This window comes from Mugil cephalus, chromosome 10, assembly GCF_022458985.1.
Source record: "Mugil cephalus isolate CIBA_MC_2020 chromosome 10, CIBA_Mcephalus_1.1, whole genome shotgun sequence".
Taxonomy (NCBI): Eukaryota; Metazoa; Chordata; class Actinopteri; order Mugiliformes; family Mugilidae; genus Mugil; species Mugil cephalus.
In genome coordinates this window covers 21,749,331-21,768,438 of record NC_061779.1, presented here as the reverse complement: position 1 = coordinate 21,768,438, position 19,108 = coordinate 21,749,331, and the positions used below count along the sequence as shown (strand labels likewise).

Below are 19,108 nucleotides of genomic sequence, written 5' to 3'. Positions count from 1 at the left end.
ATCTGGTTTGAATGGGGCTACGCTGTGAGAAGAGAGTCATGGAAGACGTTTAAAGGACTTAAAGTTAACCAAGACTCATGTTAAACACTACTTTAATGGAAGAGATGAGACATTATTCATCAGTTTACCCTAATGCATGTTGTAGCATAGATCTTTTTCACAAACAAGTCATTTTGACTTGATGTGTCAATTTATCCAGAATTTATCTTGTACACCAGTGTGGGGAAGAAGGCAAGCTGAAAAAAACATTAGCAGATGGAGGCTACTTTTGACTTGCAACAGTAGGAAAAATCACAGGTGGAGGTGCAAAGAAGCTTCTCTCTGGCTCACCATATGTGTCTGTATTCAGTGTTTCCTGCATTAGTTTTATGAGATCTAATATTTTCATTCTTTTCAGTGCTGCCGTTTCTTGTCAGTTTTATGGAGATGAAATAAGGCATTTTGTCCCGCTTTGTTTTTAACACCAATTACTGTACCTTAGCCAAAAATAAAGACATCGAGACGCAATTAGATGTGGATGGGAATGGTTAAATGGGTGAAGTTCGTATGAAGCTATTTCATCATTTGCACCGGCGTTTTCCCCCCAGTATGTGAAAGTATCACCCGCTGGGAGCGCTATGCAGAGCATTTTGTGAAGTCACTAAATCACATGTATCAATAATAATGATCCAGCTGCACAGCTGCTGCTCTAAACGCCAAAACAGATCTAACAGGGTGAAGCCTTTGTTCACAGTTTTATTTTAATTTTTAACTTTAGATATGATAAGTCTGAAAATAGGTCTCCATTGTGCCTCCAAAACAGTTGTCTCATCAGAGAATGGACACGGGCCTCCTGAGGGTGTCCTGCGGTGTCTGGTAACAGGATGTTCCAGTGCATCTGGTCTGGTCTAGGAGGGTGCTACATGTCTAAGTAACATCCACATGGGTGCCAGGTCTAAACGTCTCCCAGCAGAACATTATATTGTCACAAGATGGTCGATGTTATTTACCTCTCCTGTTAGTGGTCATAATGTTATGCCTGATGGGTGTATATTCTGAAACAGTTGTATTCAAGCATTTCAAGCATTCTATCACCTTGACTGTTTAAATGTACACTTCCCTATTCACACATCTCCATTTGGAAACGTGCTTGCACTGAGTTACATGTAGCTTCAATATGTGGGTCAAACACCAACATCACCAGCTATTTAAACAGGCCTCATTAATAAATGTTTTCTGCTTCACCATTATCAACCAGCAGGGGGAGCTAAGTGTTCATAGATGGCTGAATTTCATACCGTGACACTTGGATCTGGAGGAGGAGGTTTTTGACTGGAGGCCTGTTGGCAAACATTAGTCGTTCGTTTAAAGCAACTTGTGGTTCAGTTCTGCCTTTGATTAATTGTTTCCTGTGTGGGCTGGATGTTGTTGACATGCGGGTCTGTGTTTGCAGAAGTCGATGTCTGCTCAGGGGAGGTGGATTAACCAGCTTGTCTGTAAACATGAACGCGTTGACATGGATTTCACTGCTGTCTCCTTGGAAACACGTTAGATGTGAAAAGTTGCTTCAGTTTTCAAACCGTGCAAATCCCTCGCTGCAGTTTTACCTTGAGCAACAATTAGATGCCCTCCTCTTTTAAAAGCTACACACCGTTGCACTGACATGTTGTTAGTGTTAGTGTGTTGATCACGCCAGTGGCCATTTGTTGGCCAGGTGTGTTGGATTGTGGCAGGTAGTGGAGGTAGTGGAGTATCAACAGCCATGTAAAATGTCCTCTATTTTAACATATATGTGACATCATGAGATTATTGATCCATCATTGTGTATCCAGCATGCCACTGTTGAATCTGCAGCAGGTGCAGCTGCATCATTTGAATATATACAGAAATGAAACCATGTGGGTAGTTTAGAAATTTGATATATCTATCAACAACTTATAGAAATGTGTCCCTGACTGAACGCTGATTTTTGTGAGAAGCGAAAAAGCGGTTTGGTGTGCAGTAGTTGCATTTTAAAAGCTTGTTGTACACGGATCAGCCATAACATCCAGTCACAGTGGAAGTGAATAACACTGATTGTCTGGTTACCATGACCCCTGTCAGTAGGTGAGTTATACAGCACAGTAAGTGGACATTTTGTCCTCAACGTTTGGTTTGACGGTGGAGGAATGGGCAAGTGCTAAAATGGTTTAGACCCCTGCAGCTCTTGTGGGGTTTTCCTGGTCTGTGTGTTGTTTACCTAGAAAACATGTGGCAACAGGATGCGCTATAGGAAGAAGACCAGCCAGCAGAGGCAGTGTGAGGCTTTGGACGATGTGTGGATGTTCCTTTAAGCATAGTTGCAGATCATGGAAACAGTTTTCCTTGACGGCAGTGGCCTCTTCCAGTAGGCTAGTGATCCCTGCCTCAAAGCAAAAATAGTTTGAGGAGCACAACCATGGGATGAAGGTGTTGACTTGGTCTCCAAAGTTCCCAGATCTCAATCCAATGAAGTAAATGTAGGATGTGTCGGACAAACAAATCTGATCCTAGAGACAGTGTCATATTTTATCTCGTCAGATTAATTCAGTTTTACGTGTGTGTTTACAGGTCTCCCTGAAATGTTGATAAAAATTTAGTTGGATGAGAATCTAAGCTGGAAACAGGGGAAAGCAGGAAGCCCAGATCTGTCCAAAAATCTACATTCCAGCAGCACCTAATTAACATGTTGCATTTTGTTTGTTTAATTATTACAAAGCCCACAGTGTAACACTCACTTATCACCAAACATGAAGTACAATGATGACCCTTCTGACAGAACGTGAACACGAATGAGCTTTGTAAAAGCAGAATTTATAGCAGAATTGGGCCACTATAGATCGCACAGGGTGTTCCTATTAAAGTGGACGGTAAAGAACGAAAGACAACCGGATATCCCAAAAATGTCACGTTGCTGTTGTTCCTGTTTCTGATTAAATTCATTCACTTTGAGCAAAGCAAGGCTAGTTGTTTCCTTGCCAGCCAAACTGTCTGCTGGTGGTGGTGGTACACTTAACCTTCTGATGTAGCCTGACGTAGTTCGTGTCTTAGCAGGGGATCAGTACGAATGATCAAAATTCAGGACGCAGTCTTTTTGAGATCCCCCGTTCCTGTACTTCTCCTTCATTTAGAGGATGTGATGTCACTGCACTGCAGCCAAAATCAGGCACAACGTCCTCTAAAAGAAAATGAGAGCATCTAAGTGAGAGTTGGCAGCAGCACTCAGAATGATAAGAGATGTGCAGAGCTTTTTTTTTTTTCTTTGCTGTCAGATGACTCCAAACTAGGAACCAAGAGATCAAAGACCGCAGTTTCTTAGAGCATCAAAATGAGTTTCTTCTCAGTTTTTTTTTTTTTTTTTATCCCACACTTGCAATGCAGGTTTTTCAGGGCAAATGCGACAGCCATAGAGCCCGTCTCCTGGTGACATCACAGGTTAAACATCGTATTAGTCTTTGGCAAATGTCAACAAATCCTGACTGCTAGTGATCACAGGCTGAGCATATGTGTATTGTGCTTCGAGGCAGTTATTTTGGTTCGGCCCGAAGAGAAATGAGTGGGAGAGATAGAGGCAGAGAAATGTCCTCATCACGACACTGCCAAGAAAGCTGAGTCATGTAAGACGAGAAAAAAGAAACGAGGCACCGTGCAGGCTATTAAAAAATGAATAGGACAGGGTGATTTTTAAACATAATGAGCAATAGGAAGGAGGAGTGCTTGAGAGCGTCTGTTTGCTGGCAGTGAGTCCAGGTGAAAGCAGAGGATGAAAGCCGCGATGGAGGGGCGGTTAACGGGAGCCGGGGAGGTGAGATTCGGAGCCGGCGACGTGAAGAGCCGGAGCAGAGATGACAAGCGTGAAGGGGAGGGAGCGCTAACGTGGCAAAAGCGGGGAGAGGCTGTGTCATTGTCGGGGGATATAAATATATGCACATATTGTGTACGCGCCGAGAGGCCTGGTGCAGCAACAGGAACCACATGAGCTGCCGGGGAGGGGCCTCGAGAGGAGAGGCGTCGCGGCAAATAAAAGTCCACGCCCCTCTCTGCCGAGCATCCATTTACTGAGCAGCTGATGTCTGCTGCTTCACTGGATGCGCACAGGCTCAGCAGCAAGAGAGGGAGGAGGAGGAAAAGCTACAGTGCTCGGGAGCTCCTCTGGATTTGGATTACAGCAAAGTACACCAGCCTTTCCACGCTGGAGGTATTTATACGGACGACTGCCGTGCCAAGAAATGTCCACCCTGGATAAACTTAACCTTGGAAGCACGGAGTAAACACAATAGTGAAGCTGATGCCGCTCTTTGTTATATGAAAACTGAGGAGCACCAAGAGTGTTTGGACTGAAAGAATCGCTCAAGAGACCTGCAGCCTGCCCACTGTCCCTCCACTCCATCTGGCCACGGTTCTACAGGTTGAGGCTGAAGTTTACAACGTCCCCGCCATGACCACCATGCAGAGGCTGCTGCAGCTGCCGGTGAACGCCGTGAACATCGTGAAGACGGTGCAGAGCCAGGTGCAAGGCCAGGAGGAGGACAAGAGCCCCGTGTTGACCCCTGACGGCGGGCAGCAGACCTGGTACAACGCCCTCCAGCCCGATGAGCTGCGGCACCTCCGATCAGGAGGCACAGGTGGAGGAGGTGGAGGAGGAGGTGGCGGCGGCGGCGGCGGTGGAGACCATGAGGAACGAGCCCATTTGGAGGAAGGAGGTGGAGGCGGCAGCGGCAGCTTCCAGTCTCAACCGCTGCGGTAGGGTAACCATAAGACCTGTTCAACTCATACCTGAGGGAGTTCAGCTGCTTCCATTCCAGGACAGGTTATAATTAATGCAACTGGATCGTTATTTCTTTTAACAAATTCTGAGATGTTTTGCCACTTTGACAAACTGGTATTCGGCCCAACTGCTTCTATGTAATGACAAGGGGCTTAGCCTGACGCCTGCGTTTCACCGTGAAGGAATACCATATCAAACATTATAGTGCATGGATGAAATGATGAAATGTTTCTGTTTACCTGCCCGTCAGCTGCCTTTTGGTCAGTAAAATGTCAAAAAGAGTTGAAAGACCACGTTTGAAACATCTCTTTTTTATAGAATCTTCTGAAAGGGAGAAAAGCAGAAAATGCTCACATTTGAGAAAGATAACATCAGTTGAACTACCTGCAACACATGGACATATGCAACATGTGAAATTTAGAAGTCATGCCTTCTAAATAAATACCAAAAACCAAAAAACATAGGGACTATTTCCTTTAGATACCTTGAATAGACCAGAGAAAAAGTACAAACAGTTAACAGGCTTGGTTAGCACTAGCCTTCACCTTTTCATAAACTGTACATGTGCTTTGTAGCGACACCAGGATCTATATTTCCTCCGTAGTGGTGTTACCCTAGTAGAATGTGTATCAGTAATCAGGCTTTCTGAATCAATGGCCATAGGAGCTACTCTAGTTAATTAGACTGCAAACCTCCAAAGTGAAAAGCAGACGTTCTGCTGTTCAGAAGTAATTTCCTTCAAGAGAGACCCCGTATGATTCCACTGGGTGGTAACTAAAAATATTGGTAGTTTCGTCGAGTTTTACGAGGTGAAGGCTGTTCTGAGACACAGTTGTGGATCATTTGAGGAGTCAAATTTTACATCGGTAACCGTGGAAAAACAAGAGCGGTCTCTGCTGAGCGGCTTATGTAAAACAGCCCAACCAGCTGCTTATAAATGCAAGCTGCAACCCTTCAATCTTTCACTCCGCTGCTGATTCATGCAAATACTTTTTCATATCTTCCCCTTCTTGTGCTATTTCAATCTGCCATTGGCAAATGAATTGACGCCTGAAGCTGCCATCACCATCATCCTCCTCATCATCTTCTGGCCTACTTCCATGGAGACTTTCTAAACTGGAGAGCCCTGCTGATCTCTTGGCTCTGGAGCTAGGTAACCCGACCGCCAGTGTACTCAGCTGTGCCACAGCAGGTTAAATAATTCAGAGCTGTTTGTAAATTCAGCTGTTGTTCGGCAGGACGGGACAAAATTCAGAGAAACCAGAGAGGCAGCGTTGGTGTAGAATAACTGTGCGGCCTTTGGGCGTGAGCGCACAAGTATAAAACCCGGTCAGAGGGTGCCCGAGATGAGGTTTTATGTCTTAGATAATCCTCAGAAATGTTTGGAAAAATACATCCCAGTCCAGCAGATAGCCGGTGAAGTACCTGAACGGCTGCTGTGGGGCTGCTTTGGAGTATTTTGTCTCGTGGTGCATTCGTTTCAACTTTTCATTTAATGAGTCACTGAATCTTTCTAGACGTGCTTCAACAGATCAAATACAGCAGGGACGAAGACATTTAGGGTTTTTAACGCTCAAAGAGACATTTGTCTGACCATCTTTTCCCTCAGTTTGTAAAGCCACCCAACTATATATGACACCACTGATAACGGCACCACGGGTGTTATAATTCCAATTTGACAGGTTCAGCGTTCGGCTGCAACTTCACCAAATGTAATGAATGTTTCCAGGTCCAATTTTAATTAAATCTTCTAACGGCTTGTTTGTCTTCAAACAAGCCACATGAATACCTGTCACTTTATTAATTAGTGAGCCTGACCGGGGTGTTTCACTGACGTGAGCTGTAAAACAAATTAAGACCTTTGATTGGGAAGTTTCTCTCCACGCTTGTTATCCCTTTCCATTAAAGTACCTGCTGAATTTCAAGAGGATGAATCCTAATGATTTTATTGATCCCGTAGGTGTTAGTGCCACCATGAGGTACATTGTGGGTTTTAGATGGTGCATTCACATGATGAGTTCAATGCTCCTGTAGCTTTTCACCCGGGTCCAACAGAATTCGCATTCACCCTTTCCCCCCTTTTTGTCCTTAAACTTAATTAGCATATTTTATGCATACGTGAACTAAGATTATGGGCATAGTAAACATCATTAGCAATATCATTGTGAGCCTCTTTGCATGTAGGTATCTAAAACCATTGCTGTGCTGATAAGTACTGCTCTACAGATCCACTAGCATGGCTTCTACACCCTGCTCAGTAACTCAAAAGAATATATAATACTGAAATGTACTGAAATGTTCATATTTCTGGAGTCATGGACCGAGTCTGTCATCTATCATTCCAGTTTCACATGGATGAATGGATGGCTACCCATCCTCAGGTCTGGGCCTCAAGTGCGTTGGCTGACTTATGTCAGCGGTCTCTTAAAGTTTATTTTTTAATTAATTTTGGGACACATTTGCAAAACTATGAAACCAGAATCAGTTCACTTCTCCTGTCTAAAAATAAATAAGTCAGGTTTTAATTTGACAGTCTTTCAGGAAGATAGGTTTTGAAATGTGTGTGATTTGATGCTTGACTGAGAGGAAAGCAGACCCTTTTTCGTAGCGCACAGTCACACCGATGCTTTTGCATGTGCCCTTTTAAGTCAGGGCATAGTCGTGGCAAATCGAGCTCTGAGCTCTGCAGTGGCCACGTCGTCTCAGACAGCAAGGCCTCTGTTTGCTGCTGTCGTAGGACCAAAACAGATGAAATATATCGTATACCGCAGCAGCCTCCCGCTCCACGGCAGAGTAATGGAAAACTCCTGAGTGCACTTGGATCACATAAGTATGGGAAGTCATTTGTAGTGCTGCTTTGTGTAAGTGAATCATTTTCATATATTTCTTGTGATGCTTGGAGCTTTGTGGACCTCACATTGAATAAGACTGATTAGGGCAGAATGAAATTTATAAAGTGATTCTGACACAAAGGGATAGGAATAAACTGAATTATTATCAGACACTTACCAAGACTCTTGGCTTTATTCACTGAAGCCAGGGGAATGGATCCCTTGATTCTTCACTACGCCTCCAGTCCCACAAGGCAACACTGCCAGTTGCAGCAAAGGCTTTGCAGGAATACAGGAAGACACTTAACTTCATTTTATAGCATCCTTTTGTTGCCTTGGAAACTAGGTGAGGGAAATGTGAGGATCTGGAGCTATCGAATCACTCCTTCCCCAAACCCCACCCTACTTTCCCACACGTCCAAAGGACAGCAAGACAGCGTTGCATTAGAAAATCTTTCTGTGGGGATATTTATTCTTTTTAAAGGCTTCTGAAATAGTTTACAGTTTTGCTTAGTGTTTTACTGCAAGTGAAACATCAATGGTCTGATGTGTTGAACTCTGTCGGTTTCTGTCAGTATGTTATTAATGCTTATTCCAAACAAAATGTAAACGAGACCTGCATTAATTCCTTTTTTTGTGCAACGCCACATTTTTAAGTTAACGTAAGTGCTATTGTCTTTTGTTACCTGATGGTCGAGTCTTTGAGCATTCAATTAGTCTGATCCCGTTTGCAGTTGCCTCTGTGTTACCGATGGCTGCAGGTCCCTTGCAGTTTTGGTAGACTGTCAGTGTTGTTTATGTGTGTTTGTACTGCAGCAGGGTGGAGAAGTTGGCTTAGGTCCATTCACAGAAGGATCCTGCTTCACATGTGGGAGCTCCTGTTCCCATTGTCCCAGAAGGAGATGATGGATGTACAAGGCTGGAAAACAAAGGATGGTTAAACTAGCCTTTATGCAGAATGGACAGCTGTTACACTCTGAGAATGGCAAAACAAAATCATAAAACATATGGAAATACCGGTGACAGCTTCTTTACATTACTCTGCCTTAATATGTTCGTCATCAGTGAAGCAAAGTCAGTTTCGGGTCTGAAAACAAAAGGTTTGTTTTGCAGATTCATCGCTTCAAAGCAGTATTAGCATGTTTCTAGACAACATTTTCATTAATCTAATTATTTACCTAAATGCTAGCATGCTAACAATAAGCTAACAATAAGCTTGGTTGGTAAACGTGGCCATCATTGATAATCCTGTACCTGCCATATGGTTAACATGGTTAACATTGTCATTATGAGCATGTTAGCGTGTGGCATTAGCATTTAGCGTATCAGAGTACCGCTCCTGAGAGTGGCTAGTATGGCTGTTGTTTCTTTGTAAGGGAAACGTCTGTCTAATCTGGACCAACTGTACTATAACTTTGCCTAAGTACAGTAAAATAGCCTAAAGGTAAAAAGAAAAAAACCTTGGATGACGAAACAAGATGAGGAAACAGTTATTGCTAACTTTTGCTAATGGACATTTTTCTATACTTGAAACTGAAACTTGAAATGCCAAAATACTCCAAAAATTAAATAAAATGGGCTAATTATGTTAACAATTAAGCTGATAAGAGGAAACATATCCACTCCCCTGCCAGTTTATTGGATAAATTGGGCATTTGGGCATAAATTATCAAACTAGTAATGGACTAATTGAATTCCAACATCTGGAAACAAAACAGGGCTGCATTAAGCTGTTAAACCTTCCTGGTTTGCTTAGAGTGAACAAATGATTCCTGATCAAGAGATGTTCCTTATGTTGTCGCTACTAAAACATTAACTATCTGTCAGCACGTTTGAGGGATTATGTCACTTTTCAATTATCCAGCTTTTATGTGCGGCAATTTCCATATTTTGCAAGCCAGCTTTCTGACTTCAAAGAGGATCATTTCTGGGTCACACTTACAGACTTTGATACATCCTGAGCGCTCTGTTGAAATTGTAAAACAGGTTGTTTTTTTCCTGGCCGTGGCCATTGTGCTCTTAAACAAAATGATAAAAACAGCAACAAACTAGCGAGCACAAACGAACCGTGGGGTAATTTTCACTGCTTTCTTCTCGCAGACATGACGACCTGAAAGAGATGCTGGACAGCAACAAAGACTCCCTGAAGCTGGAGGCGATGAAGCGGATTGTAGCTGTGAGTATAAACGTTGTTTGACCAGCAGGAACGGCTGCACATTGCGAACAAAATAGTTAAAAAACAAAACACAACATGCACGGTTCTCAGTTTGACTCTGACTCTCAGAAGGGTGTGTTCTCTGAACCAAACTGCCCTTCATTATTTTAATGGTACATGTCTCAATATCACAAATCTGGTATTTCTTAAGCTATAAAACAAGTGGTAAGAGATTCAGACTGTGCAGTCAGCTGTTAAATATTCATAATCTGTGTCAGATTCCTGCTTCTGAAGCTCCACACCCAGCTACTCATTCATCTTCGCTGCAGGACAGAGAAGAAGAAAATGAATGGAAAGCATCAAAAGAGACTGAAATGAAATATATATATATATATGAAAAAAGCTGTGCACTTTTTCCCGCAAACGATTGAAAGTCTTGAAAAATGTCACCTTGTGAAATCTTTCCTGTGCTTTCGGGTGTGTTTTTATTTTCTCTGCAGATGATCGCCCGAGGTAAAAATGCATCAGATCTCTTCCCAGCTGTGGTGAAAAATGTGGCCTGTAAAAACATCGAGGTTTGTAATGAACCCATTTCATGTCGCTCCACGTATTGTGCTTTCCGCTTCTTCTATTTCTTCTTGTTTTAAGTGCTAAAAGGCAGTTTTTCTGTAGAAAGACCTATTCATTTATCTTTTATTTTCCTTTATTGTAATTTATGTGTTATCTTATCGCAGTTTGAAAGCCCTGCAGGGTTCAGTTTTTATCTCACTTGAACTGAATTGCCATTCTCCTCTTTTCTATTTGAGGGTTTTATCACTGCGCTTTATCTGTTCGCTCCATATTTGTCTCATAGAAAATAATAAAACTAATCTACGTAATTTGTATTTTTATGAGCTTCTCCCCGTCTCCCTGCTCCTCCCTCCAGGTGAAGAAGCTGGTCTATGTTTACTTGGTGCGTTACGCTGAGGAGCAGCAGGACCTTGCGCTGCTCTCCATTTCCACCTTTCAGCGTGGCCTGAAGGTACGGCAGTTCACACAAGAGATGGTCTTTCAGATTTTAAAAGACCGACTCAAAATTATGCTGCTGAGGTTATATGAAAGAATTCCAGTAATGCTGGCGTCATGGCTGGCAAAGTGGCTTAAGAAGGTGAATGGCTAAGAAACTGTGTTGAGAAATTCATAATCTACAGAGGATAAATCACAGTGACTCTGGTTAAGCACCAACTTTCAATCCATTTGGACAATGGACAAATGGATTGAAAGTTATTGAGGTATTTCCAGCATGAATTTCTTTCTGTGCAGAATTCGCCATACCATAGATATGAATTAAGATTAGCTATCCTTTAGTATGACTGTGAGGTTGGCACTTTTTCTCTAGGTCGAATCTTTAACTGAAACGAGAGATTGCTGCCAAATTGTGTGCAGATTTAGTTGGTTTCCATATATGAGAGATTGAAACATGTCTGGGATGGTTGGGTGGGTTTCTTCCGTCAGCAGGTCAAATTTCTGTGCCAAATTTTTGCAAAATGGATGATGTTCTTACACTTTCCCATTTTTGCCTGCTAGTTAGCAAATGCTAGCTTGATGATTTCCTCAAAGGTGATGACTTCCAAATGTTTTTTGCTCAAAGGCCTGTTGTTCTCAGGTTCAACTTCAGAGAGCTCGTAGTCCGGTTGATGCATACTCTTGTTTTAACTCCTCCCAGTATCTCCCATACTGCCGATGAAATACTTGACTTCCCCTACTTTTGCAGGATCCTAACCAGCTAATCCGAGCCAGCGCCCTGCGGGTCCTCTCCAGTATACGGGTTACAATCATCGTCCCGATAATGATGTTGGCCATCAAAGAAGCCGCTTCAGATATGTCTCCATACGTCAGGAAGACAGCTGCTCATGCAATCCCTAAACTGTACAGGTACAACCTCTGTCAGGACTCTCAGAAATCACCGTTGTCAGGTTACGCATACTTTTATTTACCAGTTACCAGTTGATTAAGTTTCTTTGTTTGACGATTCACTTTGTGGCTTTCTAGTGAGCCTTGACCCCCAATCTGAGAACTGCTAGGTCTAGATGAAATGTTGGTATGAGTTACTGCCACTGTGAAATGATAGCAGCAAAAGGTAATCCCCTAGGAACCCATTATTTCTCTGCAGTGAAACCCATTTGTTTTATGGTAGGATTTTTTTTTCTTTTTTTTTTTTTTGGTACTGATTGCTAACACTTTCTCCAAACATTTCTTGTTTCATGCCTTTGAGTGATTTATTCTTCTCTGCTCCCAGTTTGGATCCCGAACAAAAAGACCAGCTGATTGAAGTCATAGAGAAACTCCTCGCTGACAAAACCACGGTTGGTTTTTCCTCTGCTCGCACAGTTGATTAAATATTTCCTCCAGCATGTTTTTCCACAGCCCAAGATTCCATTAAATGCCTCGGTTGTTTACAGGGCTGATCAGTCTCCAGTCTCCCTCTTGCAGTTTGTACATAAACATAAACCAAAGAAAATAGGACAGGTAGCAGATCTCAGTCACCGCTCACAGGCTTATTATTTAACTCAACATTCAGTTGAAGTATTTGATGTTTGATAGTCCTCACAGGTTACATACCCTGCCCTGACAGAAAGGATGTAATAGTATTATGTTAACATGGCCGCCTCCTGTGTGATTGAAAATGTGCTGCAGTTGGTGGCGGGAAGCGTCGTCATGGCCTTTGAGGAGGTGTGTCCGGAGCGCATCGACCTCATCCACAAGAACTACAGGAAGCTGTGTAATCTACTGATTGACGTGGAGGAGTGGGGGCAGGTCGTCATCATCAACATGTTGACCCGCTACGCCAGGACCCAGTTTCTCAACCCAAACATCAATGTGAGCAGGAACCACATAAAGAATTTAATAAATATATATAAAGTAGGGTGACAAAAAAAAGCAATTTAGCTTGTGAAATTTTGAATTAATTATTAATTATTGCTATAGTTTCAGTTTTTGTCCGTTATATATAAAATTACAACAACAAAACATGTTTATTTTACACCGGTCATCATACTTTTTAGTCTCATTATCATTCCTTTATGAGCTAGAAGCATGTTTATCATGTCACTGTCATCTAATTAAATACATATAAATTACACATATTAGGATTACTGTACGCACAGGTGTAAAGGTGCAATAATTTCCCTGTTTTGGTGGGTTAATTATTCCTCTGCCATTGTGACTGTAGTGCTACAATAAGCCTGTCATTAAGTTCCTCTTTCACAGGTGCCAACTTATTTCTGAATGTTTATTTATTTATTTATTTTTCAGACTCACCTGTTGGCTTATTTTAACTAAGTAGCCACAAATGGAGCCATTTTCATTGTGGTTGATCCCTATGAAAGTGGCGTCAGCATTTCTGAACTTTACTTGTGTGTAACAGGAGCGAGTCTTAAGATAAATTTTCTCACACGCAGCGTAGATTAATTTCACCATCTGTCGACTTGTTGCAATAATTCAATTATGTTTCCGCGCCATTGTGAATCTCTCTTCAGTTGTTTGACAACCAACTCGCTGCTTAATCGTCTGTCCCTGCAGGAGTCTCTGCTGGAGGAGGGAGGCGGCGGGGACAAAACCTTCTACGGCTCAGATGACGACGAGGACGAGGACGAGGAGGAGAAGGAGAAGAAGGCCGAGGCTGCCGCCGTGGCCAAGAGGAAGCCGTATGTGATGGACCCCGACCACCGGCTGCTGCTGAGGAATACTAAGCCGCTCCTGCAGAGCCGCAACGCAGCTGTGAGGCCCCTCACTTTTAAACTACACACACGCCTTACATGAGTAAAACACAGCGCAGCTCATTAACTTCCCTCTTGAACCAGTTGCCATGGTAGAGATTATTAGTGTGTTTCCTCGCCTTCGTTATCCTACATTTAGAAGCAGGTTGGTGCGAGTAGATGATGTCTCCATGTGAATAACCTTCGTTCATGTTATCAAGCCTTCATCACTCAAGTGTTTTAGGGATTAAGAGTCCTTAATCAGAGCTGACCGCTCACTCTGCAGTAAGGACAAGTGACAATTTGCTGTAGGAAACAAATAAGGCATCACCCTGCATTAGAGCTGTTGTGGTCACCTTGCGTGGCTTGTTTTCTTGTCAGATTCTGTAAAATTCCTCTGTCACACATTATTCTGCCTTTGTCCTGTTCCTGTCAAGCCAGTTGCCTCTAGGCGACATCATATTTGAGACACGTCAAGGCTTCCCCCATTCCTCAAGAAACAAACACGTTTTCTTTTGTCTCATGCACTTAAGACGTCACTGATAAGCATCGATTGTTGTCGGTCTGTTCCATCTTGAACTGGGTATAGTACGTCCTGACATGTGGGTCTAACATTCATCGGATGACCAGAAACATTACTGTGGGTGAATGATAATGCTGTACCATAACTGCTGGATATGTAAATCAGCGACTGTTTGATAACTGGTTCGTCTCATCGGCTAAACTGGTGATGATATGTCGATGTTTCTGCCGCTGTAATGAATATTCTCACGTTACCAGTTCATCAAATGAGTCAGTAATGTGAAAGGGATTGCTTTTAAAGATAACTGGATAGCATTTTATCATCTTTCAGCTCATGCTTTTAGGTTCACAGCCCTAAACTTTACTTTACTTAAACTTCACTTTACCATCCTTCAGTGATTTTTCAAAAAAAGCTGAACACTATGACCTTTATCAGGCTAAGATTTAGTGCAGGGCTGTTGTATAAAATGCATTCACTATCACAAATATCTGGTTCTTGGGTCATGGTAGAGGCCGCCCTCTTTATTAAGTGATGTTATGATGAATTATGATGCTTATTAATTAATGCAGATTCAAGTTGTGTGCTCTATGCCGTTTAAGTGCTATATGAAAAAAAAAACTGCCTTTTGAACGACTCATGCGCCAGTTTATTTTATGCTAGGAGTATAAAATTCATTTAGTGTGATTACTTGGGAAAAAAAAATCACTTTATTTAAACTAGGAGCGGAGAGTATTAAAAAGAGCAAAAGAGTTTGCTTTTGTTCTTTCGTGGATATTTGACACATACCAACAGAGACAAATCCACACATGTCCCACATCTGCACTGCACCATGAGGCAGTATAAGGCACTGATGCATTGGTAATGGCCTGCTGGAGATTAATGAATTTTCAGTAGAGCCTGAAGCACATGACTGAATAGGTACACCCAGATTTTTACTCTCTTTTGCATTGCAAGGTTATATATACCCCCACGTCTCCTTTCTCACTCTCTGCACAATCCAGGTGGTGATGGCTGTGGCTCAGCTGTATTTCCACCTCGCCCCTAAAGCAGAAGTTGGTGTAATAGCCAAGGCACTGGTCCGTCTCCTGAGGAGCCATAGGTGAGCTTTGAGATTAACTGTTTATTCAAATGGCAACACGAACCTGTTTCAAAATGAATAAAGTCAGCCTCACATGAAAAGGAACAAAAACTAGTTGAAATGCCAAAGAAATTAAAATAAATCAGTCCACAGCTGAACGAACGAAGACTGTTATGACCATGAAACGCAGCTAAGTGGAAAACAGTGTGACAAAATGACAAGTGACGGTAGTAAAATAAATCTCTTTAGCCCAAAAGCGGAAAGGGAAATTAAACAGGGAGCTCCGAGAAGCTGAAGTAAACATGAAAGCATAAACCATAGGGAGTGATGACAGCACATAGGTGTCACTCGGCTGTAAGTCCTGCACACTGTCAGCTTCGTATTGAACAAGTGGTCTTGTGGCTTTGGCTGCGCCGTAATGGGATCATCATTCAGCAGCGACTCAACAGCAGCCTCTCTCTGTGGGGAATTCATCAGAAAGCCACTGTGCTGTGGGATATTTCTCATTAGACTTATCTCAACAGAGTCTTTGGCGTTTCAGGCAACATGAAAGCACGCAGATTTACCACTTTGAGTAATAATACTGAGAATTTAACGAGAACATGACAGAAAATGTCTAATAAACATCTTTTAATAGTCATGAATCTCAGTTTTGTTTTAGTGCTCAGTAGCTTTAGTGATTCTTGTAATAATGTTTTGGCATATCACTCTTCATAAATAAGTGCTATTTGCGAAGGATGAGATGTCATTCAAAGTGTTTTGTTTTTAGCTTGCTAGCTGCTAACGTTAGCTACCTACCTCGCAGGCGTTGAATTTGTACCAGTGGTTGTCACCTGTGAGCTACATGGCTAGCAACAATGTTGTTGAGCTAACAAACAAAACAAACTAAATACAAACAAAACAGAAAAGTTAAATATCAACATCAGAGCCCTGCACCATCACAAGTGTTACTTACTCTGTCTGATTAACTGGAACCCAGGGAGACAATGGCTGCCTTGAAAAGGGGTCATCTATATATAGGCTACTAAAAAAAAAATCCATAAGTATGACCTCGTCTTTTAATATTTCATATTCAATATTGGAAGTGAAAATAAGATTTGTAATTTCAGATGTAAAGAGTTTCCTTTTCTAAAATTGTGTCTGAGGAAAATATTGTCATTCTCAACGACCTCATTATGTTATCAGCCCGTTAGCTTGCTAAACTTTTAGCCTCCATGAAGGCCTCTTTATGGCAACAGTTGCCTAGCAGCAGTGTTCTCACGATTAATAGTCATTTTGACATCGAACATTAGGGGTCACCCAGTTCAATGAATAGTAATTTTATCAGTCGTTCACAGAGACCCTTTGTTGGTCAGAAAGGAATATCAGATTCCTTTCCAAACAATGACTTTAGTTCGTCTGAGGAAAATGCAACCACACAATTATAATACTACCAGAGGCTGTGTTAGGTGCCACTGTGTGTGTTTTTCTGCTGTGTCTAATTTTTGTTTCAAAAAAATGGACACAGAAAGAACATTTTGCATGTAACTCACAGCTACAACATTTCCATTGATTATGTTTTCATCCATAATTTATTACCCCTTACCCATCACAGGGCTAATATGGAAAGACAACCAACCATTCGCACTCACATCACTTACTATCAAGTAACCGAGAAACCAGCAACACCCTATTGGCTAAGTTAGCCTGCTAGCTATTGACCTAAATTTTAACGTCTGATTACTCTTTACTCTTTTCTCCATCAATCACTCCTTCTTCTGTCTCTTTCTCCAGTGAAGTCCAGTACGTCGTCCTCCAAAATGTGGCAACAATGACAATTAAGAGAAGGGTGAGCTACACCTGGTGGCGTTAGTTGTGTTTGTATAGTGCTCGCAATCAAACAATCAAACTGCTGCAGGATCACTGAGTTATTATTTATTTTATTTCTTCCTATCTCTGTGTGTCACAGGGGATGTTTGAACCATACCTGAAGAGTTTCTACATTCGCTCCACAGATCCAACTCAGATCAAAGTCCTAAAGGTTGCCTTCTGTTCTCTATTTCCAGACAGCCAGACTTTTCTCTTGCAGTTTGCGTAGATCAGTGTGAAAACAGTCTGTTCTTTGTGTCCTTTGCAGCTGGAGGTTCTCACCAATCTGGCCAACGAGACGAATATTTCCACCATTCTCAGAGAATTTCAGGTAGATGAAAGGGAAGGAAGCTGATGCTTCAAGAACAAACGATCAGGCAGCAGATCAGTACTGAGAAGAGGGATTAATTGTATGGAGTCAATGTCATTTGTCTTTCTGACAGACATACATTAAAAGCATGGATAAAGATTTTGTGGCTGCAACAATCCAAGCCATTGGCCGCTGTGCTACGAACATTGGCGAGGTGAGGGACACGTGTCTGAACGGTCTGGTGCAGCTGCTGTCCAACCGTGATGGTAAGGCTGGAATAGTCAAGACGCTTTTTAAATGATTAATATATTTGATATGTAATGCATATTATTTATCACTATGGAATGTTTTAATTAAGCTTTTTCATTTTCGTTTGTGTATTATGAAATGAGTGAAATGACTAAACCAACAGATTAACTCTGATTTCTGGTCAAATTCTGTTTTATAGAGCTGGTTGTAGCTGAGTCGGTGGTTGTTATCAAGAAGCTGCTGCAGATGCAACCAGAGAAGCATAGCGACATCATCAAACACATGGCGAAGCTAACAGACAACATCCAGGTGAGCGACCATTCGTGAACTCCTGCCAGTGTTTGGCTTTCAGAATTTTTCCTGCTAAGTCTTATTACTGTTTACCACAGTGCCTCTATGGGGTTTTATCCAATATTTGTCAAGGCAAGCAAAGTTTCAGCTGAGTGCGCTGCTTTGTTAAAACACTGTTAACCTCGACAAAGAACCTGCTTTTGATTGTTACATCCCTGTGCAATGCAAGAGGTAGACACACACAACCATTTACTTTGTGTTCTTAGGTGCCGATGGCGCGGGCCAGCATCCTGTGGCTGATAGGAGAATACTGTGAGCATGTACCTAAGATTGCCCCGGATGTTCTGAGGAAGATGGCCAAGTCCTTCACTAACGAGGAGGACATTGTCAAGCTACAGATCATCAATTTGGCAGCCAAGCTGTATCTGACCAACTCCAAACAGGTGTTAATTACATGCTTATCTGTTGTTAGTGTTTAAAAGGGCTTTAAAAGTAAACATATAAACTATGCATTACATTTTGGTTGTTGCTACAGTATATTTACCCCACCAACCACCTGTAACACAATAGCAACCACCAATTTATCCTTCTAACTACCTACAAAACAGAGCACCATAGCAACCACCAACCACAACCACACAAACTACTCAACTAGCAATTCACTAGTTCATCCCAACCACATATCAATGACCTACTATCTAAACCACATAAAACGTCTAGCAACTTTCTACCCTACCAAATTACCCAGTGCCGTGTCAACACGTTACCCCCTTGCTACCATATGCACAACTATTTGCATACTGTGTTCTTGTTTGCACTCTCTTCATCCTCCACGTTCTTCATGTTCCTTCCCCTCACAGACTAAACTGTTGACGCAGTATGTCCTCAACCTGGCCAAATACGACCAGAACTACGACATTCGCGACCGAGCACGCTTCATTCGCCAGCTTATTGTGCCCACTGAGAAGTGTGGGGCCCTTAGCAAGTACGCTAAGAAGCTGTTCCTCGCCCTAAAACCTGCACCTGTCCTCGAGTCTCCATTTAAAGGTACACTACTCCCTCTGCCTTGTCTTCCGTCACATTAACAAAATAGTTTGAATCCTCTTGATTACGGCCTAATTAACTCTAGTGCGCATAACAAATGTGAGAGAGTCACTTCTAAGTCATCACACTAAATGAAGTATTCATTTTCCCGTTGCCTGGATGTACAGGGAGCTGTGAGGCAAATATTCTGAGGAGAAAGAAACAGGAAGTTGGTTATTTATTGATTTGGCTGGCTTATCAACACGGTCAGCCGCTCACGCTGCAGGAGTTACTGTGA

General features: G+C 42.2%; 1 protein-coding gene across 7 annotated transcripts in view; it reads left to right on the top strand.

Annotated features, from left to right (window-relative positions):
• The window catches only part of LOC125014567 (AP-3 complex subunit beta-2), a 38,179-nt gene that overhangs the window by 2,623 nt on the left and 16,448 nt on the right, over nucleotides 1-19,108 (top strand). For 4 of the 7 annotated variants that reach the window (XM_047595743.1, XM_047595742.1, XM_047595745.1 and 1 more), the window contains exons 2-16: nucleotides 9,697-9,772; nucleotides 10,252-10,326; nucleotides 10,677-10,772; nucleotides 11,505-11,665; nucleotides 12,030-12,096; nucleotides 12,428-12,610; nucleotides 13,313-13,510; nucleotides 15,013-15,110; nucleotides 16,863-16,917; nucleotides 17,038-17,109; nucleotides 17,206-17,268; nucleotides 17,381-17,513; nucleotides 17,696-17,805; nucleotides 18,054-18,230; nucleotides 18,648-18,834. In XM_047595743.1, coding sequence (XP_047451699.1) covers nucleotides 9,697-9,772; nucleotides 10,252-10,326; nucleotides 10,677-10,772; nucleotides 11,505-11,665; nucleotides 12,030-12,096; nucleotides 12,428-12,610; nucleotides 13,313-13,510; nucleotides 15,013-15,110; nucleotides 16,863-16,917; nucleotides 17,038-17,109; nucleotides 17,206-17,268; nucleotides 17,381-17,513; nucleotides 17,696-17,805; nucleotides 18,054-18,230; nucleotides 18,648-18,834 — 1,751 coding nt within the window. Of the gene's footprint in view, nucleotides 1-4,079; nucleotides 4,741-9,696; nucleotides 9,773-10,251; nucleotides 10,327-10,676; nucleotides 10,773-11,504; nucleotides 11,666-12,029; nucleotides 12,097-12,427; nucleotides 12,611-13,312; nucleotides 13,511-15,012; nucleotides 15,111-16,862; nucleotides 16,918-17,037; nucleotides 17,110-17,205; nucleotides 17,269-17,380; nucleotides 17,514-17,695; nucleotides 17,806-18,053; nucleotides 18,231-18,647; nucleotides 18,835-19,108 lie in introns of those variants that run through there. The other 3 variants (XM_047595738.1, XM_047595739.1, XM_047595740.1) reach the window with 3 other exon arrangements.